The sequence below is a fragment of the Trachypithecus francoisi genome, unplaced genomic scaffold, assembly GCF_009764315.1.
Source record: "Trachypithecus francoisi isolate TF-2019V2 unplaced genomic scaffold, Tfra_2.0 Lachesis_group0, whole genome shotgun sequence".
Classification (NCBI taxonomy): Eukaryota; Metazoa; Chordata; class Mammalia; order Primates; family Cercopithecidae; genus Trachypithecus; species Trachypithecus francoisi.
The window spans coordinates 87517444-87530418 of NW_022681453.1; the positions used below are offsets into that span (position 1 = coordinate 87517444).

The window sequence follows — 12975 nt, forward strand, 5'->3', positions numbered from 1 at the left end:
GAATGCAAAAAAAAAAAAAAACAGACTTGGGACCAAGCACCGTGGCTCAAGCCTGTAATCCCAACATCTTAGGAGGCCAAGGCAGGTGGATAACAAGGTCAGGAGTTCAAGACCACCCTAGCCAACATGGTGAAATGCCATCTCTACTAAAAATACAAAAATTAGCTGGGCGTGGTGATGTGCACCTGTAGCCCCAGCTACTCAGGAAGCTGAGGCAGGAGAATCGCTTGAACCTGAGAGGCAGAGGTTGCAGTGAGCCGAGATTGCACCACTGCACTCCAGTCTGGGTGACAGAGCAAGACTCCGTCTCAAAAACAAAAAAAACAAAAAAACAGACTTGGTCAGCTCAGTGGCTCACGCCTGTAATCCTAGCACTTTGAGAGGCTGGTGCAGAAGGACTGCTTGATTCCACATGTTTGAGACCAGTCTAGACAACATAGTAAGATCTCATCTCTGGCCAGGTGCAGTGGCTCAGGCTTCTAATCAAAACACTTTGGGAGGCCAAGGCAGGAGGATCATGTGAGGTCAGGAGTTCAAGATCAGCCTGGTCAATGTGGTGAACCCTGCCTCTACTAAAAATACAAAAAAATTAGCCAGTTGTGGTGGTTGGCGCCTATAATCCCAGCTACTCGGGAGGCTGAGGCAGAAGTATCACTTGAACACAGGAGGCAGAGGCTGCAGCGAGCCAAGATTGTACCACTGCACTCCAGCTCGGGTGACAGAGCAGAACTCCATCTAAAAAAAAAAAAAAGATCTCATCTCTACAAACACTCAAAAAATTAGCTGGGTGTGGTGATGTGCACATGCCTATGGTCCTAGCTACTTGGGAGGCTGAGGTGAAAGGATCACTTGAGCCTGGGAGGTCGAGTGAGATTCTACTACTACACTCCAGCCTGGGTGACACAGCAAGACTGTTTGTTTCAAAAAAAGTAAAGACAGACTCAAATTCAGGAATGATTAATCTCAACCTCACCAAACATTATGTATATATAGTAACTAAAGCTACTAGCATTGGTTGGTTGGGCATAGAGGGAATTCCACCATTCATTGTTCAGAGAATGGTAAATAAAATTAACCTTAACTACAATGACCAGTTTCACATAAAACAAATCAGTTATAGAACTAACAACAAAAAGTTTCATACTTAATTTCTGGTATTCTAACATAATTCCTTTTTTTTTTTTTTTTCTGAGACTGAGTCTCACTCTGTTGCCCAGGCTGGAGTGCTATGACCCAATCTCGGGTCACCACAATCTCCACCTCCTGGGCTCATCCAATCCCACTTCAGCTGAGTAGCTGGGACTACAGGCTAACACCACTATGCCCCACTAATTTTTTGTATTTTTAGTAGAGATGGGGCTTTGCCATCTTGCCCAGGCTGGTCTTGAACTTCTGAGCTCAAGCCATCCACTCACCTCAGCCTCCCAAAGTGCTGGGATTACAGGCATGACCCACCGTGCCCAGCCCATAATTCTTAGCATAAATAAAGAAAGCAATCTGCTCATACACGGCAGGCTAATTTTAGGTCAATGAGATTACTTTCTCTTGGTATTTTGCTATAAAACTTCACAAATGACATAGAAAACATACTTACTTTCAGGGATACCAATTTAGATAGATCACCTATCTGGGATATGTTATTGTCTGATAAATCGAGATGCTGTAGAGCTGTGCAGCTATTGATCTGTTCCATGGCCTATCACAAGAAAAGCATCGCATTATTTAATGAAAACAAAATCAAAAAATAAAATTATTCCCTAGTTCTTTGCAACTGAAAGAGTGTCTTACCTCCTCTTATTACTAGAAGCAGAGTAGAACAACTTAGCAGGAGAAAAGGGGCAGTACTAACAGAATTTAGTAGATTGTCAGGTTATAAACTTATACTTTCATTATCTCTCTATGAGTAGAGGGCTACCAAGTAGTTCATATCATCTAAGATCTTTACAGCTTGAAGAAACCAAAGTAATGGCCAGGCGCTATGGCTCATGCCTGTAATCCCAGCACTTTGGGAGGCCGAGGTGGGTGGATAGCCTGAGGTCAAGAGTTCGAGACCAGCCTGGCCAACATGGTGAAACTCTGTCTCTACTAAAAAAATACAAAAAATTAGCCAGGCGTGGTGGGCGGGTGCCTGTAATCCCAGCTACTCAGGAGGCTGAGGCAGGAGAATCGCTTAAACCCAGGAGGCGGAGGTTGCAGTGAACTGAGATCGTGCCACTGCACTCCAGCCTGGGCAATAAGAGCAAAACTCCGTCTCAAAAAAAAAAAAAAAGAAAGAAAGAAACCACAGTAATAATATATGACAGTTGGTGGTATAGAACAGAGTTTACAAGTTTAGATTAAAAGCAAACAGCCTGGATTTACATTCTGGCCCTGAGACTTCCTAGCTATGTGACCTTGAGCAAGTTACTTAACTCCTCTGTGCTTCAGTTTCTTCACCTTTATAATATGCATAATGTCTATATCTACTTCATAGGCTGTCACGAGATTGAATAAGTTAATACAGATAAATGCTTAGAACAGTAGCTCATATACATTAATGGTTTAATAAAAGGCAGCTATTGGTATCATTTAATCTAGTCCTCTCAGCTAGCATGCCAAAAAATAAGACACAGAAATATGTATTGATTTACCCAAAATTACAGTTACTAAGCAGTGGAAGTAGGTCTAGAATTCAGATCTTCTGACTTTTAAAACTGTATATTCGGCCGGGCGCGGTGGCTCAAGCCTGTAATCCCAGCACTTTGGGAGGCCGAGACGGGTGGATCACGAGGTCAGGAGATCGAGACCATCCTGGCTAACACGGTGAAACCCCGTCTCTACTAAAAAATACAAAAATCTAGCCGGGCGAAGTGGCGGGCGCCTGTAGTCCCAGCTACTCGGGAGGCTGAGGCAGGAGAATGGCGTGAACCTGGGAGGCGGAGCTTGCAGTGAGCTGAGATCCGGCCACTGCACTCCAGCCCGGGAGACAGAGCGAGACTCCGTCTCAAAAAAAAAAAAAAAAAAAAAAAAAAAAAACTGTATATTCTCCCTTATAGCATTAAACATTTACTTAAAGCTTAATTCAGCATGATATATTCTCCCTCCTGAACACTCTGGTTTGATCTACTTTTTTCTAAGTACAATATCGATTCTTTGTTCACATTTAAAAGAATATTATGCCATATTATATGTTTCAAAATGAGATTTATTTTTAGTTTATTTTAACAGAGATTAAAGCTGGAGAGTAGGAATGGGTACTTTCACTTTTTAATTTGACTTATTTCTACACTGCTTGAATTTTGTTTTATGCTGAACAGTTTTGTAAACAAAAAAGAAACCATTCACCTTAAGATTATTTCCTGCCAAATTCAGCCATTCCAGATGAACTAGTTCCTTTAGCCCTTCCACACAGCCAATGCTATTATGAGGCAAATTTAATACGCGAAGCAACGTCAGCTTGGCCACACCCATCATCCGAACCAGCCGATTATTAGCCACTGATAACTGTAAAAAGGAAACATATTGTTATTTTTAGTAATCACATACATAAAATATTTCACATTAAAGTGATTTAAAAGGTTTTAGACGGCCAAACACTCTCAAACTCCTTTTGTACATTTCACACATATTGTCTAAATATTCTACAGTATGACTATCAGTTTTTTGTTATTCTTCCTGGGCAATAGAAAATACAGATAAAGCTGAGCAATCAGACCTCCTCCAACTAAGACATTTTTAACACCGCAACAACTTGAGAATGTAAGTTCCATGAGAATAGTGTTCTTAAACTCTCAGTCAAAACTTAACACAGTGCCAGACATATAAGAGGGACTCAGTAGTCATTTCTTGAATGAAGGAATGAATGAACTCTTTACCCCCATCAGGAGGTAAAAGGTTACCTTAGTAACACAGTATTTTGCCAAAGTAAAATGCTTCGTTTTCTTAACAATGCTTCTTTTTCTAATTTACTCTCAATGTAGTACATGTATGTTCATCTTCAGAAGAAACTGTCATGTAAAAATTTAAGGCAACAATCACTGCTTTCTAGGCCTGCACAGTTACTTTTTCTCAGGTTATTTTATTGTTTTGTTTAATAATAAATTGATCCTATGTCACCATTTCCCAGATTGCAATACCTACCTGTATTAATCGTTTGCATTTCTCCAGATTTTCCAATTTAATAATCTGATTTTTATCCAGAATCAAAGTGTGAATATCAGCTTCACAGGGTAAATTTGGACCTAATTTCTGTAGTCCCTGCCCTGACCAATTGACCACTGATCCTTGAAAAGAAACGGAAATGTTAGAAAACACAAACAAAATAAAACATGTACAACAGCTGAGCATAGGGGTGGAATTATAAAATATCTATGCCATTTCAAGTTAAAAAAAACAGTAGAGCATAATATCAACATTGTAAAATTAAAGCAATCTTGAGTTCTAAATGACCAGATTGAATTACTCATTTTTCTTCAGAAATATCAAATTAAAACTACATTTGTGATATTCTCCTCAAGTTTCTATACTTTGGAAATCATATACATTTAAATATGAACGATTACTTCCATTTGTTGTGCCTAATGATACTATTGTTTAAATGTTACTAAGCTTTTGACTGCGATCCACCAGCTTACAGCCTAACTACCAACATACTCTACAGTGCCCAAACTGTGATTTTGAAAATCGAAGTATAGTTCAACTAATTCTCCCATAAAATAGGATAATACACCCATTTTGCTAGCTTGATCCATGAGAATTAAAAGAGAAACCATATGAATAGTACTTAGCCCTGTTCCTGCCACAGGGCACTCAATAAAGCACTTTAGGATAACATAGACGTTCAAACCCTGGTTCCACCAGTTAACCATTGTGGTATATTCGGCAAATTATTGATTTATTTTGGGCTCACTTTTCTACTCTGTAAAGTGGGGATAATACCTGCCTTATAAATGTAGTTCTACAGAGAAAATGAGATAATGTAAAATAAAATAAAATAAAAAAAGCACTGAGAACATCGTCTGGGTCATATAATGTGCTCTGTAAATGTTAACTGTTACTAATAGTTAAGTAGACCTGGTGGGCCGATCTCCAAAGAAGGCGGGACCAGAGAAACGGCCAATTTCAAATTTACACCCCGATCAGGACTACTGCAGGAAATAATTATGCTTGATTGCTCTCGTGGAGGATTTCAACGTTTTCCCATTGTCTAATGGCTCTTAGCATGTGAGGAGTTGTGAGCCCCTCTGAAAATCTGATGAAAGCGGTGTGCTGTCTCAGAAGGGTGCACAGCCTTTGTACACAATTCCAAGGGGTCGACAGAGAGGTCTGAGAACCATCCACCAACTCTTCCCCCAAGAATTTACGGCTCCCAGAAGATGCACTCCTGGTCTAAGCCATGAAAACGCGCCTCGACCCCTGGGCCCGTTTTTAGGTCCCGGATTTAGGACTGACCGCTGCCAAGCCTCGGAGTTGTAACCAAAACAAAAGGAGCTCGCGTCCGGCGCCCCAAAGAGGCAGGTATCTTCAGGCCACAGAAGCACCCACACACTCCTGTGCTCCACTGGGCAGCGACCAAACTCAATCCTAGGACCCGTGTGTACAACAAGGAGTACAGAACTGTGGGCTCTGGATCATCCCCTAGATTTTATCACAGCCACTGGCCACCTGCGAGAAAGGGTTCAAAGCCAGTCTAGTCAGTGGTCTCTGAGGGAAGGTTTTCCTGAACGTTTCAGGAACCAAGAAGAGAGGGGAATGTGTGAAGCGAAAGAGGGAGATCCCAAACATTTCGCTTAGGCACCCAGGACTCAAAGTAAATGGCCAAGAAAGGTCATCGCAGCCCGAAATCCACCGCCTCCTCAGCATCGGGAGAGCGGGAGCCAAGGCGCCGGGCCGCGCGAAGGCTTCTGGGGGCTGTAGTCCCCCGCTCGGCCCTCACCACGACACCGGAGAGCTGGGCACTGCAGGCGAACTACAACTCCCAGAGGGTAGCGCGCCTCCGCGACGACCACAGATCCGCATCAAAAGAACTGGTCCAGAACTGCACCTCTAAACCTAGGCTTTCTCCTCTCCACCGTTTAATTCAGTTCCATGGAGTAAACCTTAGGACTCGGGTAGTGATCGCCTTACCTTCTCCGGGAGGCAAAGCCGCGTCCACGCGCGCCACCGCCATACTTGCTGCTTGCTAATAATGCCAGGCAACCGTCCTCCCGCGGCTCTGTGGAGCTTGTAGTCTGAAGGAGAGAGCCGGAAACTATAACTCCCAGGATGCACGGCTCCCAGATGGCCCAATTGGCTGCTTACGCCTAATGATGTGAAGCTGGGGTTAGAATCTGAGGGTAGTGAGCTAGGGGTTAGAATCTGAGGGTAGTGAGCTCAGGGACGCTGGCCCACTCGCTGATTTGACAGATGAGTTAACTGCGTTATTAGATGATCATTTCACTTCCTTGTCCAGGTGTTTGCGAAATTTGACACTTTTACCGTCGGGATGATTGTAAGGAAGCTACTTAATGCAGACTGAATTTGACAACTCATTGCTGGAAGTCTCTGTGGAAGCTGCTCCATTCTTTTGATAATTGTGAATAAGTTGAAAGTTTTCAACTCTGCTATAGGAATGACCGATCTTGTTGAGATCATAAAAGTGGATACATTTTATTTGAAAAATTAGTTAAGTAAAAGTAAAGTATGCCGAAATAGAAACTTTTATACAGTATTTTTAAGTGATCGTTCTTGAATATTTGACAAATCTTTTGACTTAGGGATAAATACGAACCAAGAACTTTTCCAGGGAGTATTCAAAATAACTTTAAAATATAATCTCCAGGCCGAGCGCGGTGGCTCACGCCTGTAATCCTAGCACTTTGGGAGGTCGAGGCACGCTGATCACCTGAGGTTGGGAGTTCGAGACCAGCCTGGCCAACATGGAGAAACCCCGTCTATAGTAAAAATACAAAAAAATTAGCCTGGCGTGGTGGCGCATGCCTGTAATCCCAGGCGCTCGGGAGGCTGAGGCAGGAGAATCGCTTGAACCCGGCAGGCAGAGGTTGCGGTGAACCGATATCGTGCCATTGCACTCCAGCCTGGGCAACAAGAGTGAAACTATGTCTCCAAATATATATACATATAATTATATATTATATAATATAAATATATATTATTTATATAAATATATTTTTATATAGTCTCCAAATTCAAGAATTACATTGCCTAGTTGGAAGGAAGCAGGCTCACACTTTTTTTTTTTTAATAGAGACAATTTTTTTTTTTTTTTTTTTTTTTGCCCAGGCTGGCCTTTAACTCCTGAGCTCAAGTAATCCTTCTGCCTCAGACCTGCAAAATGCTGGGATTACAGACGTGAGCGACTGCGCCGAGCCTTCTTTTGATACAACTGTTATATGCTAAATGGTGTGATTGTGACTGAACTTGGTAAGATTTCAAGGAATGGAGAAAGAAATGGAATCTGAAATCTTCCGTGAAGACTTGATGGAAGAAGTGAAATGTACCCATCTTTTGATGGGTAGACTCTGAACAGTTCAAAAGTAAAAGGTGAAAAGATTAGCACAGGCTGCAGGTGGTAACAAAGTTGTGCTCACAGGAAGTGAGAAACTAAACAGAGTACACAAAAAGCTTCTGCTTTCTACTACCAGCTCTCCGAGTTCCTCTTGCAACCTTTATTCTGAACTCCTCTGTTTCTGAAACAGCAGTCTCCGAAGTCTGATCATTTTCGCTTGGGAAAATCTAGTAACTCATGCTTCTAGATTTCCAGGCACTGCATTCTCTGAGCATTCCCTCTTTCCTGGGTTCTCCTATCTCTCTACACTTGTTTAACTCCTTTCGATTCTTGTTTCCTGCTGTTTTGGTCTAAAGACAAATTTCCTAGTTCTGAAGGGGTAATTAAGACTAGGATTGTTTTCCTTTTAACCAAGAAACTCCTTACCTAGAAAACGCAGTCTTACTATATATGTAAGAACAAAGCAAGGACTGATTTGTCCACTGTTGTATCCTTGCAAGTTGGCACAGGTTGGCAGGTAAAAATGACCTACTTTCTGTAGAAGTAGAAGCCTATTCTTCACATATAAGCTGTGATTACTATTTTATCACATCTTTTTTTATTTTTATTATTTTTTTCTTTTTTTGAGACAGAGTCTTGCTCTGTCACCCGGTCTGGAGTGCAGTGGCCGGATCTCAGCTCATTGCAAGCTCCGCCTCCCGGGTTCACGCCATTCTCCTGCCTCAGCCTCCTGAGTAGCTGGGACTACAGGTGCCCACCACCACACCCGGCTAATTTTTTGTATTTTCAGTAGAGACGGGGTTTCACAGTGTTAGCCAGCATGGTCTCGATCTCCTGACCTCGTGATCTGCCTGCCTCGGCCTCCCAAAGTGCTGGGATTACAGGCGTGAGCACCGCGCCTGGCAGCCCTTTTTTTTTTTTTTTTTAATGATGAGGTATGATGGTAAATTTATGGGTGAACTTGGCTGGGCCACGGTGCCCATCTATGAGGTCAAACGTTATTCTGAATGTCTCTGTGAAGGTGGTCTTGCCATAATGTGGGTGTGCCTCTTCCAATCAGTTGAACTGAGTAGAAGACTGACCTCTCCTGAGCCAAAAGGAATTCTGCAACAGACAGCCTTTCAAATTTGAATCACAGCATTGGCTGTTATCTGAGTCTCTAGCCCGCTGGTTCACCCTGAAGTTTTTGAATTTGCCAGCCTCCATAATAATGTGAGCCAATTCTAGCCAGGTGCAGTGGCTCACGCCTGTAATCTCAACACTTTGGGAGGCCGAGGTGGGCAGATCACGAGGTCAGCAGTTCGAGACCAGCCTGGCCAACATTGTGAAACCCCGTCTCTACTAAAAATACAAAAATTAGCCAGGCATGGTGGCGGGCGCCTGTAATCTGGGCTAGTCTGGAGGCTGAGGCAGGAGAATCGCTTGAACCCAGCAGATGGACGTTGTAGTGAGCCGAGACCACGCCATTATACTCCAGCCTGGGCGACAGAGTGAGACTCCATCTCAAACAAACAATAATAATAACAATATGAGCCAATTTCTTAAAACAAACCATACACAGACCAGGCACGGTGGCTCACTATAATTCCAGAACATTGGGAGGCCCAGGCAGGGGGATCATCTAAGGTCAGGAGTTTGAGACCAGCCTGGCCAACATGGTGAAATCCTGTCTCTACTAAAAAATACAAAAAATTGGGCCAGGCGCGGTGGCTCAAGCCTGTAATCCCAGCACTCTGGGAGGCCGAGACGGGCGGATCATGAGGTCAGGAGATCGAGACCATCTCTGGCTAATACAGTGAAACCCCGTCTCTACTAAAAAATACAAAAAACTAGCCGGGCGTGGTGGCGGGCGCCTGTAGTCCCAGCTACTCAGGAGGCTGAGGCAGGAGAATGGCGTGAACCCGGGAGGCAGAGCTTGCAGTGAGCTGAGATTCGGCCACTGCACTCCAGCCTGGGTGACAGAGCAAGACTCCGTCTCAAAAAAAAAAAAAAAAAATACAAAAAATTGGCCAGGCGTGGTGCCTCACGCCTGTAATCCCAGCACTTTGGGAGGCCGAAGTGGGTGGATCACAAAGTCAGGAGTTCAAGACCAGCCTGGCCAATATGGTGAAACCCCATCTATACGCATACACACACACACACTAGCCCAGCGTGGTGGCTCACGCCTGAAGCTGAGGCAGGAGAATCGCTTGAACCCAGGAGGCGGACGTTGCAGAGAGCCAAGATCGCACCACTGCACTCCAGTCTGAGCGACGAACGAGACTCTGTCTCAAAGAGAAAAAAAAAAAAAAAAAAAGCCAGGCGTGGTGGTGGGTGCCTGTAATCCCAACTGCTTGGGGGGCTGAGGCAGGAGAATTGCTTGAACCAGGGAGGCGGAGGTTGCAGTGAGCCGAGATCATGCCACTGCACTCCAGCCTGGGCGACAGAGCCAGACTCTGTCTGAAAAAATAAATAAATAAATCATACGCACACATACCTATCCCATTGGTTGTTTCTCTGGAGAACCCTGACTAATACAAGGTGGTATACAACGGGGTAATCAACTTCCAAACAGCGTTTAAATACTGAAGTCTTTCCTTCAGTAATTATATGTAATCGCCCACCTCATTTGGGGTTCCACTGCCTGACATCAGTTAGAGCTAAGAAAAATTTGGTCAATTAATGAAGATAATTTCTCTGAAGAGAAAGAAAATTCATAGTATAGGTGAATTATGTGCCTCTCATAACAAAAGAGCCGATCCACTGTGGCGTATACTGGTCTAGGTAATCTAAGCATTCTAACCACAATGATTATCAGAACAGCTTTCTTACAAATCTAGTTGTGCGTAGAATGTTACACAAGTTTTAAAACCTAATTTAATCTGAAGGAAAATCTCCAAAGGAGTTGAAATATAATTTTAGACTTTATTTTCCTCCTTCAAGATATACATTATTTTAAAACATAACATAGCATAGGGCGGATGCGGTGGCTCATGCCTGTAATCCCAGCACTCTGGGAGGCTGAGGCAGACGGATCACCTGAGGTCAGGAGTTTGAGACTGGCCTGGCCAACATGGCGAAACCCCATCTCTGCGAAAAAATACAAAAATTAACTGGGTGTGATGGCATGCACCTGTAATCCCACCTACTTGGGAGGCTGAGGCTGGAGAATCCCTTGAACCTGGGAGGCAGAGGTTGCAGTGAGCCGAGTTCGCGCCACTGCACTCCAACCTGAGCGACAGAACAAGGTTCGCTCTCAAAAAAATAAATAAAATAGCATGTCCAGGCATGGTGATGCAGGAGAATACGGTCTGGAGGCAGGGAACCTAAGGCCGTTTCACGAACTAAATTGAAAGGAAAACCCTAACTTTCCATGCCTAAGTAACAAAGCGACCCTTTGCAAACCCCCACCTTTTATGTGCGGCCGATGGAAAATTGAAAGCACCTCTGATTGGCTGCAAAAAGCATGCTAGTGTAACTATGTAACTTCACTTCAGCCTCTGATTGTGGGCCACGTCTTCATTTGCATAGAAGTGTGACCTTTGTAACTTCGGCCTCTGATTGGCTGCATTCCATAACCAATCAGACTGATCACCGGCCACCACTTCATTTACATGAGGCGAGCACCAAGTGGCCAATGGGAAGCCTCTAGTGGGTTACTGGACCAGGGAAGATTCTGAATTGGGGCTCTTGAGCCGCTGCTCCAGCCAGCTCCTGCACTGTGGAGTGTACTATCATTTCAGTCAATTTCTGCTTCCCTTCTTTCGTTGCTTCATTCTTTCCTTGCTTTAGTGTGCACTTTGTCCAATTCTTTGTTCACAACGCCAAGAACCTGGACAACTTGTAGTCAAGACCCTCTTTTTTTTTTTTTTTTTAAACAGACACAGTGTCTCACTATGTTGCCCAAGCTATTCTCCTGGGATCAAGCAATCCTTCTGCCATAGACTCTCAAAGTGCTGGGATTACAAGCATGAGCCGCTGTGCCCAACCTATTTTCAAGTAATATGTCTAAAACATTTTTCTGTGACCTATTTTTGGTCATGCTATATAGCCTTTAAAAAAGGATGCCAGATATGGTGGCTCACACCTGTAATCCCAGCACTTCGGGAGGTCGAGGCAGATGGATCACCTGAGGTCAGGAGTTCAAGACCAGCCTGGACAACATGGTGAAACCCCAGCTCTACTAAAAAATACAAAATTAGCCGGGCATGGTGGTGCATGCCTGTAATCCCAGTTACTTTGGAGGCTGAGGCAGGGAATCACTTGAATCTGGGAGGCAGAAGTTGCAGTGAGCCAAGATTGCACCATTGCACTCTAGCCTGGGCAACAAGAGCGAAACTCCATCACAAAAAAAAAAAAATTTTACCCTTCAGGCTAGGTGCAGTGGCTCACACCTGTAATCCCAGTACTTTGGGAGGCCGAGGTGGGTGGATCACCTGAGGTCAGGAGTTCGAGACCAGCCTGGCCAACGTGGTGGAACACCCTCTCTTACTAAAAATATAAAAATCAGCCGGGTGTGGTGGCACACACCTGTAATCCCAGCTACTCGTGAGACTGAAACAGGAGAATCACTTGAATCTGGGAGGCGGAGGTTGCAGTGAGCCGAGATTGTGCCACTGCACTCCAGCCTGGGTAACAGAGCGAGACTCTGCCTCAAAACAAAACAAAACAAATTTTACCTTCCAGTGAAGAGAAGATAATATCAAACACAGAAATGTGTAATGTATATTGATGTGCTGAGTATGCTGAGAAAGGCAAATGTGTTTTTCTGTTTAGAAATTGGACTTTTAAAACTTTGAGTTTTGTATTTAACTACAATACAAAATCTACAGCACAGAAGTAATATGAATATATGAATAATCTCTTTTAAAATACTAATTCCTTTTCTTTCTTTTAATTTGAGATGGAGTGTCGCTCTTGTTGCCCAGACTGGAGTGCAATGCATGATCTCGGCTCACCGCAACCTCTGCCGCCCAGGTTCAAGCGATTCTCCGGCCTTGGCCTCCCCAGTAGCTGGGACTACAGACATGCGCCACCACACCCGGCTAAATTTTTTTTTTTTTTTTTTGCATTTTTAGTAGAGACAGGGTTTCTCCATTTTGGTCAGGCTGGTCTCGAACTCCTGACCTCAGGTGATCCACCCGCCTTGGCCTCCCAAAGTGCTGGGATTACAGGAGTGAGCCACTGCGCCCGGCCAATACTAATTCTTTTTCATGACCTCAAATGAACAAAAATACTCAAAAAGCTGCTGTGTATAGATGTTCTCCGGGGGTTGGCCAACTATGGCCTGACAGCCATGTCCAACCTGCTTCCTGCTTTTGTACAGTCCACAGCTAATTATGCTTTGTACATTTTTAATGGGTAGAAAAAAATTTTAATATTTTGTGACACAAAAAAGCATATGAAATTCATATTTCAGTGTCCATGAGTAAAACTTTATTGGAGGCCAGGCACGGTGGCTCACACCTGTAATCCTAGCACTTTGGGAGGCCGAGGCAGGAGGATCACGA

At 43.8% G+C, this 12975-nt stretch overlaps 1 protein-coding gene across 2 annotated transcripts in view; it reads right to left on the reverse strand.

Annotated features, from left to right (window-relative positions):
* Positions 1-6380, reverse strand: part of CEP97 (centrosomal protein 97) — a 36727-nt gene extending 30347 nt beyond the window's left edge. For both annotated transcript variants that reach the window (XM_033211417.1, XM_033211418.1), the window contains exons 1-4: positions 6106-6380; positions 4120-4262; positions 3325-3483; positions 1595-1696 (exon numbers count right to left, since the gene is read on the reverse strand). In XM_033211417.1, the coding sequence (XP_033067308.1) occupies positions 1595-1696; positions 3325-3483; positions 4120-4262; positions 6106-6148 (447 nt within the window). In that variant the 5' untranslated portion in view covers positions 6149-6380. The remainder of the gene's footprint in view (positions 1-1594; positions 1697-3324; positions 3484-4119; positions 4263-6105) is intronic.
* Between the last annotated feature and the right edge of the window lie 6595 nt (positions 6381-12975).